Source organism: Antechinus flavipes, chromosome 4 (assembly GCF_016432865.1).
Source record: "Antechinus flavipes isolate AdamAnt ecotype Samford, QLD, Australia chromosome 4, AdamAnt_v2, whole genome shotgun sequence".
Taxonomy (NCBI): domain Eukaryota; kingdom Metazoa; phylum Chordata; class Mammalia; order Dasyuromorphia; family Dasyuridae; genus Antechinus; species Antechinus flavipes.
This window is the reverse complement of record NC_067401.1, coordinates 474,708,786-474,730,951: the sequence shown is the minus strand read 5'-3', so window position 1 is coordinate 474,730,951 and position 22,166 is coordinate 474,708,786. Positions and strand designations below refer to the sequence as shown.

At 37.4% G+C, this 22,166-nt stretch overlaps 1 protein-coding gene across 6 annotated transcripts in view; it reads left to right on the top strand.

Moving 5' to 3' along the window:
- OSBPL9 (oxysterol binding protein like 9) overlaps window positions 1-22,166 on the top strand; it is a 134,849-nt gene that overhangs the window by 92,011 nt on the left and 20,672 nt on the right. For 2 of the 6 annotated variants that reach the window (XM_051999707.1, XM_051999709.1), the window contains 5 exons: window positions 11,520-11,615; window positions 12,945-12,992; window positions 14,167-14,196; window positions 15,018-15,068; window positions 20,344-20,382. The exons of 1 other annotated variant lie outside the window; for it this stretch is intronic. In XM_051999707.1, coding sequence (XP_051855667.1) covers window positions 11,520-11,615; window positions 12,945-12,992; window positions 14,167-14,196; window positions 15,018-15,068; window positions 20,344-20,382 — 264 coding nt within the window. Of the gene's footprint in view, window positions 1-6,723; window positions 6,793-11,519; window positions 11,616-12,944; window positions 12,993-14,166; window positions 14,197-15,017; window positions 15,069-20,343; window positions 20,383-22,166 lie in introns of all 6 variants that reach the window. 3 more of the 6 variants (XM_051999705.1, XM_051999706.1, XM_051999708.1) reach the window with 3 other exon arrangements.

The following is a 22,166-nucleotide window of genomic DNA, read 5'->3' as shown; positions in this document are numbered from 1 at the left end:
CATAATAGGGGAGGTACTTGGATGGGGATGACTTAATGGGGCAGGTACCTAGGATGACATAATATAGGGAGGTACTGGAGAGGCTCCTGATATTCTAATATTGTCTAAAATGGATAAAGACCTTTATCCCATCAAACATTAAGGGGCAATAAGTATAGCCTAAGGTCCAAGATGTAAGACCTTTATCCTATCTGACATTAAGAGGCAATGATTGTAGCCTAAGGTCTAAGATATAACCTTTATCTAGAGGGAATGGTTATAACCTGAGGCAGAGTAACTAAATCAGGGGCAGGGAAACTGGATCAGGACTTTAAAAGAAAACTGTGGCACAACAAAATAACTGGTATAAGGGCAAACTTTCGTTAAGACTATGTTAGGCAAGTGCTCTGAGAAATTTGAAGAATGGGGAAAGAGATTACTGAGTTGGAATGGGATAATGTGACAGGGTAGGCTTAATGAAGGAGCCTTGGGAGGTTGGGAGGGAAGGAGTTGATCTCTGGAGATGAGAGGAGTGTTCCATACCTGGGGGCTGGTATGATAAATACTTGGAAATGGGAAATAAAGAGCCCCCTGGTTTCTCTGAAATATGGTACAGAATACGGCTCAAGTGGTTGGAAATGTAAATTGAAGCTTTAGATTTCACCGTTGGGGAATCTAGATTTTATTCAGTTTACAATGGGAGACACTGAAGATTTCTGAATAAAAAGTGTGAGATAAGAACACCTAGAAAAAAACTACATTTCCTTTCAGTTAGTTGGGAGGTTACACCAAAGTAGGTGCAGAATATCTGCAAGAATTTCAATGAAGTGTAAACCATTTTCATTCTTTTGAAAATACTTTAATTTTAAAACTAATAATCATACACAAGTGTATTTTTAAAATCTTTCATAAATTTTACTCTCTTTTAAAATACATTTATACATAACTTTCTATTGTGCAGTTAACTAGAGTATTAGTTTATCTCCTGAATTCTGAGCTTATTATTTAAATAAATGAGTATATGCTAACACATACATTAAGATATTAGAATTCAGAATTAGTGCTTTTATTGCATTTCTGAACTTTTTTTGAACTGGCTCATATAAATAAAGTCCTTGTATATTTTTTCAACAATTTAATAATTGATTGCTGTGGAGAGAGCCCTCCAGTGCCAGCCTACCCAAAGCTTACTTTGCATATAATAATAATTTTTTAAAAAATGAATTGTTGACAAGCAGCTTTGAAAGCCTTTAAGAGTTCTCTGAGCTCTGCTTTGATCTAATATGCTTCTGAAGGAAGCTTAGTGTGAGGAAGCAAGTAAGTGTGCCACCCACACTTCCTGATAGAGAGATGATTGACCCAAGGAGCAAAGAGATATCATTTTTGGAAGGGACCGGTGGAGAAGTTTGTTTTGCAAGACAGTTATACATGTTTGTTAAAAAGGGGTTTGTTTTTTCAGTAGAGGGGAAGGGGGGGGGTGAATAGATTTTTTTTAAAATAAAAAACAAATTTTAAATTTTAGAATGATTTAAATAAAACGAAAAACAGTATAAACCTCTGCCCCAGCAGCCCTTTCCTCCTATTGGTTAGTCCCTTGGGCAAATTATCTCTTAGCTAAATTATCTCTTAGGCTAAATAATTTGAATTAGCAAGCATATTGGAGGAGCTATATATATTGGAGAATTTGAATTTCTGGCTAATTGTATGTCTATCTCTTGGTCTGGAAAGTTACCAATTTCTACTTGACTGTAAGAAATTCAGGGCTTTTTTCATTAGTTATCTTTTTTGAAAAGTATTGGAGTTTTCAATATTTGTCATTCATGAACATTTATTCAACACCCTCCCTTTGTCAGATTTTCTGCTAAACCTGAGCATATAAAAAAAAGAAAAAGATAGTCTCCTCCCCTTGGGGAGTTTAATGGAAGAGGCAACATACAAACAACTAGGTACAAATCTAACATTTAAGAGTTTTTATTTGGTTAAAATTTAAAACTAATTTTTTGTTTAAGTACCTTAAGACAAAAAAAAAAAAAAACCTCTTAATATTTGATCTGTTATGCAGATATAAGTGCTGTCCATAATAAAATGCGATTAGCTGTTGGACACAGTTTGGAGAAAAGAGAGATCCAGAGCCATAAGACCTAGGTTTATATATAGTTTCTGTTCTATGTGATTCTGGGTGAATCACTTAAACATTATAGTTTGGAGCTTCCTCCTCTGTAAAGTGAACCTGTTATTATTGAATACTTTCCTGCTTCTTCTCCAACTTGAAATTGGACCCTTTGAAGTTATAGGATTTGGCTGCCCAAGTCTTCATTCTATTCAGAAAATGTGCATTCTCATGGAGCCATCTGTTATCTTTAGAACACAGATGCATTTATCAGAGAAGAGGAAAATCTGAGCAGGTGATTATCTTGCCCTTTATTTAATTCCCAATAATACCACATGTGATTCAACTAGAATTTATTTAGGAAGGATGAGCACTTCTCCTTCTTCATTGTGGTTGAATATTTAACCAGCAAGCCAGTTACAGACTCTGGGAGTGCAGCAAACCTGAGAAGTCCAAAGTGGGCTTCAGACCTGGCTGCTGAGTAGTTTAGTACAGTGGATGAGGTAGCTTAGGCATTTTGTCTCTTGTTTAAAATGAGATAATTCCTGAGCTGTTTACTTTAGAAGGTGGTTTTGAGGCCCAGATGAGCAAATGGATGTGCAGTATTTTGTAAATTGTAAAATCACTACCTCCAAGGTATTAATTCTGAGGAATTGAAGTACATGGATGTAGAAATGGGGAGGAACAGTAGAGGTCATCCAATCCATTCTTCTTTTTACAGATAGGGGAGACCTAGAGAAGGGAAAGTGACTTGCCCAGGTGGCAGAATCACAGTTTGAATCTCTAACTTCTGTAATCTCAAGGGAAAACTCTAGAAAAGGGGAGATGAGTTTCCTGCAAGGCAAGCCAGCCAAGCGTGTATTAAGTGCTTACTGTGTGCTAGGCAATGGGCTCCAAAGAAAGGTAATACTACATCCCTCATGCTCACATTCATAACAGGGGAAACCACATTGAAATACCTATGTACACGCAAAATAAATTGGGGCTAATCAGCAAGGCAAGGGCACTGCATTAAGAAGGAATCAGGAAGGGCTTCCTGAAGAAAGTGGGGATTGAAGAAAGCCAGGAGGTGCTCCTTGATGACTGAGGAGAGAAGATGATGTGGAAAGAGATGTCATGAAGTGGTTAGTGGGACTCGGCAATGGATTGGATGTGGGAAGTGGGAAGGAATGAGGAGAGGCCCACTCTTTGGATGGGACCCTGGGTGATTTGGAGGATCCTAGCCCCTTTAGTAGTACTAACTAAGCAAGTTAAGAGGGGCTTGGAAAGGGTTTGAGGAGAAAGATGAGTTCAATTTTGCAGTTGCTAAATTGTCCACAGGCCATTTCAGTTTGAGCTCTTTGAACAAGAGGCCATTGGGGTTGCAAGTCTGGTGGACTGGAGGGAGAATAAGCTTGTTACATAGAAGAATCATTAGCATAGAGATGAGAATTGAATTCATGGCACCTGGTGATCCCCAAGTGGCAAGAAACTGGAAACTGAATGGCTACCCATCAGTTGGAGAACGGCTGAATAAGTTATGGTATATGAATGTTATAGACAGTTATTGTTTTATAATAAGAAACAACCAGCAGGATGATTTCACAGAGGCTTGGAGAGAGACTTGCATGAAGCTATGCTCATTGTACACAGTAACAAGATGATGTGATGATCACTTCTGATGGGTTTGGCTTTTTTCAACAGTGAGGTGATTTAGACCAAATCCAATAGACTTGTGATTGGAGAGAAGCTCTCTCCCAGAAAGAGGTCTATGGAGCTTGAATGTGAATCACAATATAGTACTTTCATCTTTTTTTGTTATTTTTTTTCCTTTTTTATCTGATTTTTCTTGTGAAGCAAGATAATTGTTTAAATACAATTTACATATATTTTTACCATGTTTAACATATTTTGGATTACTTGCTATCTAGGAGAGGGAATGGGGGGAAGGGGGAAATTGGAACACAAGGTTTTGCAAGGATCAATGGTGAAAACTTATCCTTGCATATGTTTTGAAAATAAAAAAAAATTCCCTCTATCTATACATATATAATTTTCAACATTAATTTTTACAAAACTTTGTGTTTCTAATTTTTCTTTCTCCTTCCCCTTTCCTCTCCCCAAAACAAGCAGTCCAATATATCATTCTAAGCTAATAAACATTTGTTAAGCACCAATAGGTTTGAGGCATTGTTCTAAGAGCTACAACTGAGAGACAGTTTTTGCCCTTGAGGAATTTATAATCCAGAGAGGGAGACAACTTGGGGTCAGAGGGATGGACATCAGAGGCAGGGCAGCAGGTGTCTAAAGGAAGGTAGTTGGTACTCTGCCCTTCAGTCATATGGGGAGAGGATAGGGAGGAAGGTGATGTCCATCAGGACTTGTGTTAACAGCTTGGTGGTGAGTTAGAAGTGATGAGCTTGTCCTAGGAGGGGCACCTTGTCCGGTGGATCTGAAAGTAGGCAGAGCAAGGTGTGAATGAAGTTCCAGCAGAGTACCAAGGAGGAGGCTCAAGAGAAAAGCCTGCGGAAGATGGGGCTTTGGGCTAAATCTTGAAAACACCAGAGCAATCCGAAATTGAGAGGAAGCATTTAAGCCTTCTATCTTCTGCAAGCTGCCTTGTTGATGCAGTAATGTACACTGCTTTAGATTCCAATTCAGATGCAGTTTTTGCTTGTTTAGATGGTTTAGTGTGTTCAAACAGATTCTTAAATAAATGAATAAAAAACATTTATTAAGTTATTCTTCAGTCACATTTGACAACAATTTCCCAGTGCTTGAGTTCTCTAAATTGATAATTTTTCATGGCCTGCAAATGATATGCCAAGGCTCTTGGTAGGAAAAAGATTCCCCACCCCTGCTATAAGGTAATCATGCTGTATATTATGAGAACTGTAATAACTGGGCCTTTTAGAATTGTGAGCATTCTGATAAAGATCTTAAATAGAGAAAGTAAAACACTTCCAAGGGAAAAAATTTCTTCTATTTTATCATGATTCTTTGTGATACTAAGTCACAGTAGGTACAAATTACCAGCATATTAATGAATGAAATAAATATCTAGCATTCAGGAATTTTTTTCTATTGCTCCATGAATTTGGGGAAAATAATTTTCCCAGGAGTATTGTACCTGATTTTATTTTACTGTTGAATGTCTCATCTCTCGTCATCATCATTCTTCAGATTTCAGTAATGTCAAGTAAAATGAAGCCTCCTCTCCCCCAATTTTGTATCTTTTTTGTGTTTGAGTCTTGGGCTGAATCTAATAAGATGAAAATCATTAGGGATAAATGTAAAGTCTTGAATTGGGATTCAAGAAGTCAACTTCACAAGGCCATGTGAGCCACATTTACTGGGGTGGGGGGAGTGGGAATAGATCTGGAAGTTTAATGGACTGACTTCAGGCTCAGAATACATTCAACAGCCATATGTGGAAACTAAGCTGCTGCAGTCATAGGCTTTTAAGACAAAGACAGAAATAACTTCCAGGAATCAAGGAGGAAGTCATGCTTTGGGCTGATCCGCTTCAGAAGTATGATGTTTGGTTCTGGGTGTGGCAACATCAGAGAACAAAGTGTGTGAAGTTGGGCAACAAGGATGGCAAAAGACTGTAAGTCCCCGTCATAGGAAGATGGAAGGAACTAGGAGTGTTTGGCTTAGAGGACATGATTGATTGAGGTCTTCAAGCATTTGGCCATCTCATGGAAGACACCAGAACCTAAGAGTAACAGAGAGGAGGCTCATTGAGGCCTAACAAGAATTAAACCAAAACTGAAATGGGGAGCTAGTGAAGTTTCATTGTGAGAGGTCTTCAGGCAAAGGCTTGATGACTCTGGGTCCATGCTGGGGATTTTTTTTTTCCAGGTATTGGCCTGGGACATTGAAGTATCTTTCAGTACCACCATTCTTTGATTCTGTCTGTGACTTTGCTCTTGTACAATAATGGCCCCATGGAATTTGTTCATTTATTTTATACTTTTAACTCTTGGTGACTCCATTGGGGGTTTTCTTAGCAAAGATACAGAAGCGGTTGGCCATTTCCTTCTCCAGCTCATTTTACAGATGAGGAAACTGAGGCAAACAGAGTGAACACACAGCTAGGAACACACAGGCTGGATTTAAAATTAGGAGTTTTTTTGGTTTGTTTTTTTTTAACTCCAGGCCTAGCACTATCCACTACACTACTTAGCTCCAGACTCCATTGTCGGAGAGTCCCAAATTAGCCATATATCCCTCTTGGAAGGGCCTGGTTCGCTCTTTAAAACAGCTTCAAATGATGATATGTATTGCACACATTCTTAAGGCGGGGTTATTGTTTCAGAGGGAATAAAAAAGAGTGAATAGTTTGGTTTTTTGGGAAAGTTACAAGAATCCCAAAAGATCCTGATTTTCTATGTTTTTCATTTATCAGAAGGATAGTAGGCAAAACAATATGTATTTGTGCTTTACAATAAATTTTAACGAAGCCATTTATTTATGAACTGTGTGGTTTTATTCTTTAAAGCTTCCCATTTACTACTGATTTATCTACTTTTTCTTATCTGCTCTAGATATTATCAGTGTTTTTCCCCCTCTTTATTATTCCATTGTTTGTTTATTGCTGTGACTTACAGAATGGTAACTTTCTATTCTCTCTTTCCTTACCTTTATTGAAGATCAGTACCACACTTGCTTTTTTCCAGTCCTCTGGTATCTCTCCAGTTCTTGAATTTTCAAAAATAATTGTAAGTGATTCAGTAAGTATGTCCTCTAATTTTCTTGGGGGTAATACTTTCTCTGTGATGCATGACATCTTGAGCTGCTATTTTGGTACATACACTATCCAAATATTCTCATCTCTGCTTTATCATTCCTGCATTTTTGAAAGGCTTTCATTACTTTCTCATTCTGGAGTGTTTGTGTTTTGCTTGGCCAATGAATTTTTAAAAAAAATTCTATGTCTTGTACCTATTTCCATAAGATCCATGTCATTTATTGGTCAACAATCTGTTTTCTCTAGCGTTTTCTTTTTTGTTAAATTTTAAAGTTCACCATTTCACAGTTGTCCCTTCTATTTTCTTGGTGTTTGGTACTTTTCTGAGCCTTTACTGATACATTATGTTCTTCATATTCTTTAGGTTCATTTTCTGTATATTTTTGGTCTACATATAAGAAAACATCCAATATAGAAAGAACTACTTATCCTTCCAAATTTTAACATTAAAATAAAAATTTTTATATGAAAAAGTACTTATTTATGATACTTTCCAAAAGGCTGTCCTAATAGTAAGTCTGTTGGTTTAAGAATTTTTATTTACATGTTGCATGAGGGCAGTTATCTGAAAAGCTGTTACCGTTTGGGATTTCTTTTTAAATTGCTCATTTTAATTTAAAATCGTTTTCAAGGTAATTTGAAGCCATTCCTTTATAATAGTGTAATTTAAATACCACAGTGAACAAATATAATTATGTCAGTTGCTAAGAGAAAAATATTTACTTGTGCAGGATTTGCTTCTTAAATGAACTCTTCTAGTCACATAGACTGCTAAAAAAGCAAACCCTGGCCAATATGTCATTAATTGAAGTGGGTAAATTTTGTTAGATTTTAGAACTAAAGGCATTTATTCATTAGATAAACTTTAAAGAATGTCATTCATATACATAAAGGCCAGCAATTATTAGCACCTTATTTTCAGTCTTTGCCTGTAAAGTCTCCTAAATGTATTTATTCTGAATTCTTATGAAGATATTAACAATGCTGACAGATATCGACCTATGTACACTTAGATTGACACACAAACATACACACACATATGCATACCAACATAATATATGTGTCTTTATGCCATCTTCCTTTTAATATTCTATCCCTTTAGCTTTAACTGAAATCCTGGAGGAAATAGATTTAGTTTAATTTCCCCTTGTTGCCTTGAAACTTTTAGTCCAAGAGATAAATCAGGCACATTGTTTTGGAGGTGAAAGAGTAGTGCTGGCCTTCCCTGCTGAGGCAGCTAGATCCTCTCCCACCTGGATTTTAGGTGAGCCTGGTAAGTTCCTTTTGAAACTCTTTAGCGGGGAAAGGTGTCTGCTCCTCCCTCTTTCAATGCTGAGTAATCACCAGCAGCGCCCTTGCTGGCTCAGTAACCACTGTAGAACTGCCCTCTGCATTTACTTTTTCTGGGAAGGCCTGGGGACTTGGCATTTTTCCTTGGGTAGTGCTCTCTTTTGATCTTGGCCCTTTACAGAGGAGGCCCACGCTTGTTTATTTTTGGTAGGAGGTCCCAGGTTTTGTTTTTGCACAAGCAGGATTTGGTTCATGTTTGTTTTTGTTAGCCCAGTCTCTGGCATAATTTCACAGTGCTCTGGCACATGGTAGGTACTTAATAATTGATTGTGATGTGTCTGTGTAAGGCCTGGTCATTCCCAAAGCCACTCCTTCCATTGTGTTTCCCCTGGTCTCTATGAACCATCTGCACATTTTGACTGAAAATGTTTGGAATTTTCCAATTTGTAGTGCTACTTTTTGGCCTAATATGTAGGGCTTATTGATCTAGGAAACCTGGGGCCAGGAAGCTTCTTTATTTCTGGTTGCCATCAGTGTTGCCAAGCCATGCCCGTAGACATACACAGAGAAGGAAGGAAGAGAGTAAGAAAAGAGAAGCTCAGATGATGAGTAGAATGTAAGAATGCCTGGCTTTAGGGCTGGCTTTATTTCTTTAGACTTTAGCCTTCATTTTCTTTTCCCTGTTTTTCTCAGTCATTAGGAAGGGAGAAAAGACCTTGTCTTACAAATTTTCCCCTTAAAATGGTAAAGATCTGGAGTATTTGTGGGGAATGAGTCATCCTTTTATTTTAAATTAGATTCATTTTTCTATTCATGATGCCTGTGATATTCTAAGTGGTTAAGCTAAAAGGGTATGGGTTATTGTAGGTTATGTTTTTTCTGTGGGTAAGAGCACCCCTTTGTTGAGGTGTGGAGAGGAGACCAAGTAATCTGGTGTGGAAGACTTGGGCCCTGGTGCTGCAGTTTTGTATTCTACACTCATAGAGGTCTCTTCTGACTCTGCATTCGCTGATTCTGTGTAGTAACTAAAATGTTTATTAGCTTTAATAGAGGCTTTGTTTTTATTTGTGGATTTATCTGTATATATGTGGGGGACTTGGGGTGAATACAGGTGACTGCAGATGAATAGCACTTATAAACAGTGGGTATCAAGAAGGTGAAATAGAAAAGTTAGGTAAATTAATGGGAATGATGGAAAGATAGTTATTCTTGGAACAAATGGAAGAAGAGCTCTGAGAGAAGCTCTTATAATTACTGGAGGTGACTGGAAGGGAAATTATTATGTGGTGATTCAGTATGAATTATTTGGATTTCAAATCTCTAAAGACTAGAGAAGGGGATCCTCTGAAAAGTTTAAAAATAAGTGGACCTTCAAACTGAAAAGGAAAGGTGGGGGACTGCCTTCTGATTTATCTCCCTAGTTAGGTATCAGAAAAGATTCTTAGCCTGGAGCTCCCAAAAAGTGATCCTTGTCTAGATTTAACTTCTGAAGTTTAACATTTCCTAAATATTAAAAACATTATTCTGCAAAAGGGGTTGTATAGGTTTCTCCAGATTCCCAAAAGGGCTTATGATCCAAGAGAAGTTTGCCCTATATCAAAAGAGTAGAGCCAATGTAGTAAGAGCAGTTGAGGAACCCTCAGGAAGAGGTCCAGCCAGCCCATTTCATTCTAATCTGGAGTGTGCCATGTATACTTTCTAATTCCCTGTGATTTAACTTACTGGCTCTGAAAGTGATTGAGCCCTGCTCTCTAGTAGTACAATATAGTTTATAGATTTGCCGTTAACAATCATATAAACAAGGTTGTTTATCTTCACAGATTTTTTATTCCTGGCTATCTTTTTGCATTCCAATTTTCTAATTGAGCACTATCTTAATCTTCCAAATAAAACTGGTCACAGTTTTATAATCATGCTTTGATTATGAAAGCCTGTTCTTTTTACCCTTGCTTTTCTTTCTGGCACATATTACTTCTCCTCTAACACTCCCTACTCCCAAATGATAACAACATCATCAGCAAAGTTCTTTATTGTAAACAATGCAATTTACTAAAATAGCTAGTGCCACTTCTGTTTTTTTATTGGGGGAAAAATTAAAAGCAAATTAATTTAATTGCCAGGTGACCTAAGATATCATGTAACTGACAGTGTTCAAAATTCTTAAATTTTCTTATATTTGGTTTAGTAAGTATTCAAACAAATAGGGATAATACTTGCTGTATTCAAATGTTTTAAAAGTTGTCATGGAAAAGAGCAATTCAATTTGTTTAGCTCAACTCAACCCATGAAAACTCTCCTAGGGAAGACATGTGAAAGGACTGGCCTCTCTGAATAGTCATGGTCCCTTCCTTCCCTGGTCTCTTGGGATTTTGCCCTTCACGTCATGTCAGGATACTTGTAATTTGTGAGGTGGTTCTCAATGGGTTGTGAGACAAATTCTGTTTTTGTAACCCAACTTCAAGACAGATTTACACATAGGTCCTGCCAGCTCCTGCAGTCTCTGTTAGTCAAGTTAAACACTGATGCTCATCTTGGCCATCTTAACATTTAACATCTAAATCATATGCAATATAGGGCATTAGACAAATACGGAATATTGAACAAGCTTATAGACTAACCACCAATCCTATACATAAACACCCCCAATACACAGTCTAAGAAGGAAGTCAAGAGGATTTCTTGAGAAAAGATTTTATTTTTGCTCAAGTTGGGAAATTTTTGTAGACAATGTGGGCTTTCAGAATTTTGTGGAAGGAGTGGGAAGAATGTTTGGTTAGTTTTTAAAATGACTGGTTGAATCAACATTGAACAGAATTTAAAGACAAAAAATCAAAGAGTGACTTAGTAAGGACTCAGCATTGGGAGGATCAGAAAATGGGGCCACTGCTAATTTAAGCTATTCTAGTAGTAGAAATTCTTTGAGGGTAAAGAAATTTGGTCTGGGCAAGGAGGTGATTGGAAGCCAGAGTGGTATTCTTGAAGAGAAAAGTTGCTCAATCAGCAGGTTCCCCTGTATTGTTAACAGGAGTATATGTTACAGGTAATAGAAGCTTTTATACAATGGATGCCAGATGAATGATGGTGAAGAAGAAATGGTACCGTTTCCTTAGGAATTTATCCTAATGTATGTAGTTTGGGTGTTAAGGGACTCTCACTTCATGAGAAGGATGTTTGCTGCTTTTGTGCCAAGGATTCCTAGGGAATTTTCAGTCATACTTTCATAGACATTAGGAATTCTTGAAGTAATCAGCTCCCAGATCCCTTTGAGTATTCAAAGACATTACCTGCCATCAGCCACTTTGCATCTGAGATGTTTTCATGAATGAAGGCTAATGCATTTTCTATAATATTAGTGTTTCTTGTGTTTAAATAACAATTCTTATATGCATTTTTTTCCTTTGTTTCTAGGGTGTAGATTCTGGATTTGTTCCCAGCGTTCAGGACTTTGATAAGAAACTCACTGAGGCTGACGCTTATTTGCAAATTTTGATTGATCAGCTGAAGGTAGGGCAATTGAAATTGAAGAGATGAGTGGTGGGTGCACAAAGTGAACTAGACATTGGGGATCTCCACTTCTCAGTCAGGCATTGTTGCACTGGATATTTCCTGACTCTCTTGCTAGTTAAAAAAAAAAAATCCTTCAAACCTTCTCTAAACTCTTAACTCTTCTTTGAAGGGAACTGTTTCAAAGATTTCTCTCAGTAATCTGATTACTTTGACAATAATAAGCAGATATTTATGATGATTTGTACCCTTTGTGGTTATAAACATGTACTCACATATCTAACCAAACTTAGAAGAAAAAGTGAGCTCTGAAAGGATTTGGCCATTTTTAATTCCTGTGGAAGCAGGTGAGTTCCAGAGAAAACTTATTTTGGAACTTACCTGTGTTTTCCCTCTTTGTGCCCTTTCCTTGACTTTAAGGGGACAGATTTTCCCTGAGATGTATGCATGCTTATCGCCTACAATTTACAAACTTGCAAAGCTCTAGGACTTTTTCCCTGCCTTGTTTCTCCTATTTCCTTTTTTTAAAAACAAAACACAAGTAGAAGTCCTGTGGGGCTGACAGAAGCAAGTGCACCAGTGAATGTGGGGAAAGTGCCTCCCTTGGCTTTGGTGAAGCACTAATGTAACTTCAAGTTTTAAAAGCCAAATGGTTAGAAAATCACTGAGGGCTGGAACTTAATAGGCATTTCTTGGATTGGAGGCTCACCAGGAGCTTTCTGTGGGAAGCCCTGTCTCACTCAGAATCGCTAAAATCACTTCATTGGTTTTTCGTTTATCTTTATAAACAAACAACATTTATATTTTTAAATAACTTTATTTTCAAAATATATGCAAAGATAGTTTTCAGCATCCACCCTTGCAAAACTTTGTGTTCCAAATTTTTCTCCCTCCCCTTGACAACAGGCAATACAATATATGTTAACAGGCAATACAATATATGTTAAACATGTGCAATTCTTGTATACATATTTCCATATTTGTCATGCTGCACAAGAAAAATCAGATCAAAAAGGAAAAAAGGAGAAAGAAAGCAAAAAGCAAACAAACAACAACAAAAAAAGGTGAAAATACTATGTTGTGATCCACCCTCAGTGCCCATATTCATCTTTCTCTGGATTCAGATGGCTCCATCACAAGTCTATTGGAATTGGTCTGAATCATCTCACTGTTGAAAGAGCTATGTCTATCAGAGAACAAATAGCATTATTGCAATAACTTAACTGCAGCATATATCTTTAAAAACTGCAGTTCTCTTTTGCAGTTGAATGAATGCTGTTTACATTTTTAGACTATAATCTTTGAGTGATGTGTGTTTTTATTTTATAGCTCTTTGATAACAAGCTTCAAAACTGCAAAGATGATGAACAGAGAAAGGTAACTCTTTTCTCCTTAAATTGTTTCTTTCATATTATTTTATTAATTAAAACAATGTATTGAAGTCTGTTATTGTGTTTAACTTCACATCTTCAAGTGCACCAAAGGGGGTTTTGTGGGCCAGTGGTGAATGTGTTTTGAAGGCTCACTCCAGTATTTCCTGGGAATCCCCATAGGGTTTGTGCCAGCCCTGTTTTATCCAGATTCGCTCTGTAACACAGCAGAGTAAGGCTGCCCTTGGCTCTGGGGTTCAGCTCAAGCCTCATCCAGGCTAGAAGAGGGCTATCCTGTCATCCTGGATACATCTTTTTTTGATCTCACAGAAAAGTTCAGGTGTATTCTTACTTTAGAGGGTAATGTCAGGGAAAGCAGAAGAACTTGGATAATAGCCCTGACATCTTAGGCTTTGGTAGCCTTGTGCCTACTATTTCCCTGGCTTGGGATTTGGTTGGGTTTGGGTTCAGAGATTTTTGTTTTTTTCTCTTACTCTAGTTTCTTTAGGGCAATAAATCAGCTTATCAGCTCTGTTGCTATTTTTGTTTTGAAGAGTGGCCTTTCCCTTTACTTCTTTTATAATATATTATAGCTGACTTATCTTTTGACCTTAATTTCTACTCTGAGGTTCTGTGTTTTGGTTCTTTTCCTGTAGGTGGGGGGAATAATGAGCTTAGCAAAATGTTTCATTTTAAAATTATAAATGTAAACTATGTAAGATGAGAGAGTAAGCACATTGAAATCATGACCTTTTTCTGATGAACTGGAAATCCAAGTGGTTTGGGGCTTGTGTATAAATACAACATAAAGTCTGTCATAAAGGATTTTGGTTAATAAAGTGCATGTGATCTTTGCCTCCAATTATCTGGAGCCGTTGAGTTGTGATCACTGCTGTTACTGATTTTAATGATCACTTCTAGGTAGAGGCACTGGTGAAACTGACAGGCCTCAGGTTGAGCCTGGCATTCATTGACCTGCTTTTGGAAAATCAGGGCCCCTATCCAAAAATCTCAGTTTTGTCCACTAGAGTGATCGTAGAGCCCTGTGAATAAAGTGCCTTAAAAGACTATATGGTCATTACAGTATGTAAGCATAATTTACTATAATTAGTATTGACAGTTAAAAAATTTTTTTCCTGTACGCTTCTCATGGCTTACATTTTGGATTTTATTTTTCACAGAAAATTGAGACTCTCAAAGAGACCACAAATGTAAGTTTTGTGTTTTGCAAACTTTGCCCTTTCTTTGTAACTACCAAATCCATTCAAGTTATTTTTAGCAGTGATAGTTGAGCGTTCATTTTAAGTTTCAAAGAGTTGTCTCATTAAGGCTGTTTAGAATGTTAACATAAAGTTAGGGTTGAAAACTGTTGCCAAACTGACATTCACTTCAGATATCATACCTTATCTGTTTCCTGTCTTAGAGATTTGAAATCCTTGTGAAAGTTGCTGTGAAAGAGAGAGAGCATTATAATTGAAAATTTCTGAATTTCCTAATGAATGTTTTAATCTTTTGTCATTATATGAAGAACAAGCCATTTTGAATAGCTTGTCTTATTATAGAAATAGTAAAGAAATACATGAACAATAAAGTTTCAGGCCTACCATACTATGAGAGGATCTTTTCCACTGCCTATTTCTGTCTAAATCTTCTATAGGAATTTCTCTTTAACTGAGCCTATTTTAGAGAAATAATGTTGAAAGAGATTAATAGCTTAAAAGTGAATTCTTCCTCTCTATTCTGAATAGACACTCACTTTTCTGGTGTATGTGATAGGTTTAAAAACTAGTTTATATTGTTTTCAGTTCAAAAGAAATGATTCTTTTTGATGTTGCAGGCTTACTTGTTCTTTAGTCAACACAGCTGTTTACATTCTCTTTGCATTGAAAGGTTCAGATTACCATAAGTGACTTCAGACTTCCCCAGAGGCAGACAGTATTATTTGCTAACATCATATGACCATCTTGAATTTTAGAAAACATTTGCAAAGTCATTTGGGTACAATCCTAAAATCAGTGTTTTGTTTTTATAGAACATGGTAGAGTCAATTAAACACTGCATTGTATTGCTGCAGATTGCTAAAGTAAGTAAATTTTACTTTTGCTTTGCTTAACTTAATGGGGATTTACTGTTCAATATGATGTCAGCTTTTCTTGAGGGGGCAATAACATGGTGAGATCTGCTTTCATCTTAGTAACTTTCTGCAGGAAACTAATTTGGTGGGATTCCCTTTGCTGTGGAACAACATTTTGGGCCTAGCTAACTCCCCATGCATGGGTCTGCTGTGGTGAGGTCATTTTTGGTGGTGGTGGGAAGGAAGACTGGTTTTTCTGGGAACTCCCTCTCAGATTGAATCTATGACATTTGCTGCAATGAAATATATCTCGGGCAAATCTTTTATTCTCATAGAAATAAGGAAAGGGAATATGGGGTGGGTAATTCCTTTTCCTTAAGGAAAAAAAAGCTGCTAAAAGTCGGAGTAGAAATTAATTAGAGATTATTTTTGTTTTGAATTTTTAAAGATAATTTTATTTCTAGTTCATTTAGTATGGAATTAAATTGAAGATTCGATTTTTTAAAAAATCTGGCTCATTTGGACATCACATTAAATAAAATCAACATTCTGAATAATTTCAAGTATCTATGACTGGCAAAATCTTTGAAAGTTAAAAACAAAAACAACAAAAAACCATCACAACCTTTCTTAACATTTTTGGTTTCATTCAGAGCATTTTTCAGCTGTTGAATTTTTGGTTTGCTTTTCCGTCATACAATATTGTTGAGCCAGTGATTGGCTCAATTTCTGTCTTTGTCATCCCCTATGATGGCAAGATATTAAGGGTTTATTGACTGGCCAAAATGGTGTTTTGCATGCCATTTCAATTACAAGACTATTTTCATAGTTAAATGGCATTCGGTCACTTGCCTATTAACTTTTTCACCATTGGCAAATAAGGGAATCAAAATCAAGCTCTTTTATACCATGTAGGATACCATAGAAGCAGCAGGACAACAACTTTGTGGCCTTAGAGAAGACCACTTTTGTTAAAATTCAAGGCTCTTGCCACTTTTGTGTAGCAAGCAGAAAAAGTAGATTTCCTTGAGGGGTTTATAGAAGGCCATATGCTGAATTTAGATTTTTGTCATTCTCTCTTAAGATGCCTATTGTTCTAGTAGTTATCTATTATTGAATCTAATTCTCTCACCTTCCTTCCTCTACCTTTTCAAATAAATATTTAATGTAAAAGATTTTCAAAGAAGATCCTTGGGGGAATGATTAGGACTTTTCTTGGCTATGAAATCACAAGGACACATTGTACTGAAGTTAGTTAATGGCCTATGCAGTCAGCCCAGTGACTTTCTCACAGTCCATATATTGTTAAAAACAGACTGTGGCCAATTGCTGCTTCCATTTTTGTGACTTGGAATTGAGGGAGCAAAAGAGCCTATTATGGTTGGAATGTTCATATATGTGCCACCCGTGGCAAGATTATTGTGGCGGCTATCTGGCCTAAAGACTCACACAGATTCAAGTGGTGATTTTAGTTACCTTGCATTGCTTCATTGATTCTTCCTTTTGACATGTATGTAGATTCAGATTACTTCACCCAAATCTAGGCTCTCCCATCATTATTAGTCTTCCACTGACAAGTTATTAACTATAGTGCTTAAACCCAGTTGGTAAACCTGTATTTGCGGTCTTTTGGCATAGAGACCCTGGATATTCAATAAGTGGATTTAGCCATTTGCTTTCAGATAAGTTTTCTTTGGGATAAAACTGTTGGCTATCAGTTTTTGGAACTTTATTATGAGGCTTAATGAAGAGGGAAATGGAAGTTTGATACCATCAAGTAGTATTCTGTTCATTGAAGTAATCACACTTTTAGAGAGGATTTAAAAACATTGGAAGAAGTAAATAGAGAAGCAGAAATCTTGTCCTGTCGGGGAAAAGTCCTGGGTGGTTTTTCACTTAAGAAAGGAATAATTTACTAAGGAGATTGCTGATAAAGGAATGAAGTATTTTTATACAGGAATTGCCAAGCCCTTTCTTCCATGTTAAGGAACAATGAACAAAAAAAAGCAGGCATGTTTAAGAACGAGGCCAACAAGTTGCTAAAACATTAGAATTGACTTTTTTGAGAGAGGTTGTGTCTTCTTAGATACTCAAAAAAGCTAGTGGATACCTGTCTCTGTGACTTGGTTTAATCATTCCTCTGGCCAAAGAAGGGGATTAAACCCACTACATTCTCTTGGAGTCTCTCTCCTAAAAGCATAATTATAAATTTTAACTCTGATATAGATAGATAATGGAATAATAATCCCAGGGTTCTCAGCAATTATAAGGGCTCTTATAGAAACCTTCATTACCTAAACTTTTTTAGAAACCAAATGGGAGGTTTGGGAAAGAACCTTAGAAGTCTAAGACTCTGGCTGAGGAGTGAAAAACTCCAGACTGTCTTGGATGATATTGCTGCCATATTGGCTTCATTTGTCATGTGCTTCATTTTTGGAAGTGGTTCCCCTTCACTCGATAGTCTCATCATCATCTGGAATCTCAGGGAACACCAACATGACAAGTTTTGCAGATTATTTTGAAGCTTTTGTGCCATGATCTAGACCTGGTAAAAACAGAAACTGGAGTTTCATGAAATCCCACATCACATAGACTGATAAATAGAATTTAAGAATCTTTGACCCATATTTTTTCATTGTTTGGATAATGGGGATTTGGCAGCCCTGAGTTTGAACATTTGTGTTTAGGAGTTGACAGTTACTAAGCATTTGCTCTTCAATGAACTGGCCAATTACATAGAATTCCAAATCCCTATATTTTTGTCTGCCTGCATTTTTGATTTCCTTCACAAGCTAATTGTACACTATTTCAAAGTCCAATTCTTTTTGTACAGCAAAATAACTATTTGGACATATATACTTATTTGGTATTTAATTTATACTTTAATATATTTAACATGTATTGGTCAACCTGCCATCTAGGGGAGGGGGGAGAGGAGGGGGAAAATTGGAACAAAAGGTTTGGCAGTTGTCAATGCTGTAAAATTACCTGTGCATATAACTTGTAAATAAAAAGCTATAATTTAAAAAAAAAAAAAATGAAGTGGCCAGATTTGTTATGAACTTGTTAGATAAATGAGAAAATGGAGGCACAGAGAAGTCCTGATCCTTCTTGGCTAATTCAATTGTCATGTTCTTGAAGAGACCTTCCCTTCTGTCCTCACCTCCTACTCCCCCAACTACTTTAGATTTATGTTTCATTTCTTCATCAGTGAGCAGGTTATTTCTCCCTAGAATAGTATTTGTCACTTTCTTGAGATGGTTTTAAGTTTAAATTAAGTTTAACCAAAAGTAACCCCTCTTTTTTTCAATACATAGTTTTTTAGTAGTTTTTTTATCTGTATTTAGAATTCTTAGAATGTTCAAGAGAAATGTATGACACCTAAGAATTAATCTAAATAACTGATTCAAAGTTTACCATCTAGTTTGATTGTTTTGTAATTGAATTTTAAAGTGTCTGATTTAAGGTGAAATATTGTATTTTTATGACATTTAGAGAATCTGTATTTTCCTCATAGCTTTCATTATTTAGCTTCATGGTTTGGAGAAAATTGACTCCATAAAGGTTCCCCCATTTAGTAGGTGTTCAGGGACTGGCTGGTCCTCATCACATTTAGCCTAGAAAGAGAATCCTTTGTGAACTAGGGGATTGCACATGCTGAGACTAGCCAGTCCCTTGCTACACTTTCATTGGTTATGGTGTGATTCCCACTTCCAGTTGCTTAATTGTATGTATGTACATTATTTTGCGTGTGAGTGGGGCAAGTGTTTTATGCTCCATGTGGATTCCTCTCTCATCCCTGAGTGTGACTTAGCACCTGGCCACCTTCCCGTCCATCTGCGGTAATCTCTGCTTCGTGACTTCACCAGCTCGGCTCTCACTTCCACACAGAGAGTTCCCAAATCTTTAGGGCAGCTGTGGCCCCTCCCTGAACCCCAGCCCTGAGTCTCTGGGTCCTGCCTATGTCGTGCCTCTGAGCGTGCTCAACTTAGCTCAAAATGCCTCAAATGAGAGGTGTGTTTCTCTTCTCCACACTCCTCCATGTCTGTTAGGAGAACCAGCAGCCTCACAGTCACGCTCCTCTTTGACTCTTCCCTCCGCCTCAGCCCTCTCTATACCATCTTTTTCCACGTCTTGACAGCTCTGTGACCTCTTTCACATGTGGCTCTTTCTCCTCTCTCACAAAGCTACTGTGATGATTCACACCTTCCTCACCTTCCTCACCCTCCTAGACTTCTCTCTTGGCCATGGATGCCTTTCCCTGCCCACAGCCACCCAAGTACTTTTACACTGGCATAGATCTGATGGTCATGCTTCTCAGCATCCTTCAGGGGCCCTCATTGCCTATAGGAGAGTGCACAAACTCCTTGAGACTTGGCGTTTTCAGGCTCTTCAGTCTGGATGACATCTCTGTCACATCCCCCAACCTTCCCCTTCATTATTCCTCTTGACATACAGTAAATGCTAGGAATTTGTAAAATGTAAGGACACATTTGCCCAAGTCCCCTCTTACTCTTGGAGTGTTCTCTGCTTTTTCTGTGTGTGTGAGAATACTTAGGCTTCCTTCTAATCCTGAGAGTCACTCCTAGCTGGTACTGCTGGCAGCAGTCTTCTCTCCCACTTTGTATGCACCATCCAAGTTTCTTGAGCATAAGGACTCTTGTCTTTCATTTTTGTCTTTGTACCCTGGATGTTAGCACAGAGCAGGCACTTGTAATCAATGTGGGAAGATCAAATTGAATAAAATCAACTCTTTTGAGCTGTAAGCATGTGTTATCCTGCCCTCCTAGCTCTTTCCAACTGATGGCAGTTATGGGATACAGTGAAAGCAAAATGTCTTCACACAGGAGAGGGGAGGCTGGGAATAGAGAGAGCATCTTTGGTCTGGCCAAGTAAGGACATACAATTTTAGACTGAGAAATCATCAATAATGAGTGTTTCCTATACAATATCGACTTGAGTCCTTGGCATGAATATTACCGTACAGTTCATGGTCTACAGTTTGTATTTTCTGAAAGACTTTATTTAGAAGACTGTTGGAACTTTGAATAAGTAATAGTCATGATGATAGTGGTGATTGTATTCACAGAAAGAAATGTGGTTCTGACCAAGGATGCTTAGGTGGGATTACAGTTTGCAAGGACATTGAGTCTCCAGTTGGTCATGCTGATGGCAGCATCAGCTGCTCCTTGAGCCTTTAAATAAAGCTGCTATTCACGTGGGGGGGAGGATGCTTTCTGTGACTTGTAAAAGATTGTTAACATATTGAACATTTTTCCTTAAGGACCAAAGTAATGAGGAGAAGCACGCATATGGATTGATAGTAAGTTTAATCTAATCTTTTAAAATTCCCTTTACCTCTGCAGAACATTAAAACCCATCGCAGAGATCTGAGTTTCCGCTCATTTACAACTTGTCTTCTCTTTTCAACTTACCCTTCTTGTTCTATTCTGGCAACTTTCCTTGAGCTCCTGAAATTGGCCATCTTTCACTAATCATTTCACAACGAATTTGGGCTGCTTCTTGCTGATTTAGGATTTTAAATGGCAGTCTTATAAATTTGCTTTAAGAATCACATCATCTTGCATGCATTAAGTGATCAGAGTGTGGAAATTTACCTTTTATGGACAAATGTGGACATGAAGTAGAGCTGTCTTTAGGGAACAGTTCCTGAGGGTTTAAATATCTTCTGTAGTAGCTATATCCAATTTGGACTCCACTCGACAAAAACTAAGAAACTAATGATGTTATATAGAACTGTAATCGGTCTCTTTCTTAAATGAGGTCTTTTTTTTTTTTTTTCTTAGAAACTGTAACCGATTCTAGATAGGTTTTTAATATTTTTATATTTTTCCTATACAGCTTGGTATTGTGCTTGTTGTGGTGTGTTCTGTGATTTTGTTGGAACAAATTCCAACCAGCCTGTGTCATGTCATGGGCTCAGCCAGCTCCCATGTTGTCAAGAGTGGAAGGCCGGAGGGATGCTAAGCTCCCACCTCAGTTCCACCTGGCCCAGAGTACCTCCATTCTTTTTGACTTTTCTTTGCCCCTCCTTCTCAATGATCAGCCTTCCTCCCTTCCAGAGAAGGCAGAAGATACTGGTTATTTGACAGAATCTTAACCTTTTGAGTCTAGAAATGAAATTTAAAGTATGAAGATTTGCTCATTTCATTAATTTAAAATTGTCTACTAAATAATTCCGAGTACCTCATTAACATTAAGGTTTGATAATATTAATATTCAATAATAATTAAATTTTAATAGAGGAAATGCAGGGTTGGTTTTTTTTTTCTTTGAAAGCAGATAAATAATAATACATTTGCAATTAGAAATTCATGAAAGCTACTGGTTCAACTTATCATAAACATAACCTCCTTTTCTTTATTTTGATTTGTGACATACAGAGATATCTAGGGAGAATGGAGAGAGTAAAAAGGTCACTTTCCTCCACTTTATAATTCCCTGCTTCTAATGGCTGGTTAGGGGTCATTGTAGTGGGACACAAACCTTAGTTCTTCTTTTTATAGATCAGTTTTCATTTGTAAACCTGATCTGAAGACAATCTAGGTAGAGAACATTTTGAATAATGATCATTGTTTTAAAAGGTCTGTTCTATCATTGATATGTGGAATCCACTGATTCATAGCATCTCCCACCATTGTCTAAGATCTTCATGAATTCCCAGTTTCCAAAATTCCATGGCTGGTGACTTCCTCGGCTTGTGCAGTGAAATCACACAGGACTTGTGAATCTTGTGACCTTGGGCAAGCCACTGGGGCACTCGAGGGAATTGGACTAAATGACCTTGAAATGCCCTTTCCAGTTTCTCACAGCCTTTTCTTCCCAAGTCTTTTTAACTGGAAGAGAAAGTGGTAGAGCAATTAGTACCTCCAGGGCCCTCCAGAGGAAGAGGGGAAGGAACTGGCAATTGATATTGGCAACGATGCTTCAGATAAAGTTTGTAGAACATCTCTGGGGTGCTTTAATTGTCTAGGTGGGGGGGCGCAGGATAATTGGGATATTTAGGCATTTTCTGTCTTGTGCTCAGACTACTCTTAATTTCTGAATAGCTTTTACTTTGGGGAATATAAATGATGGATGTGAAAG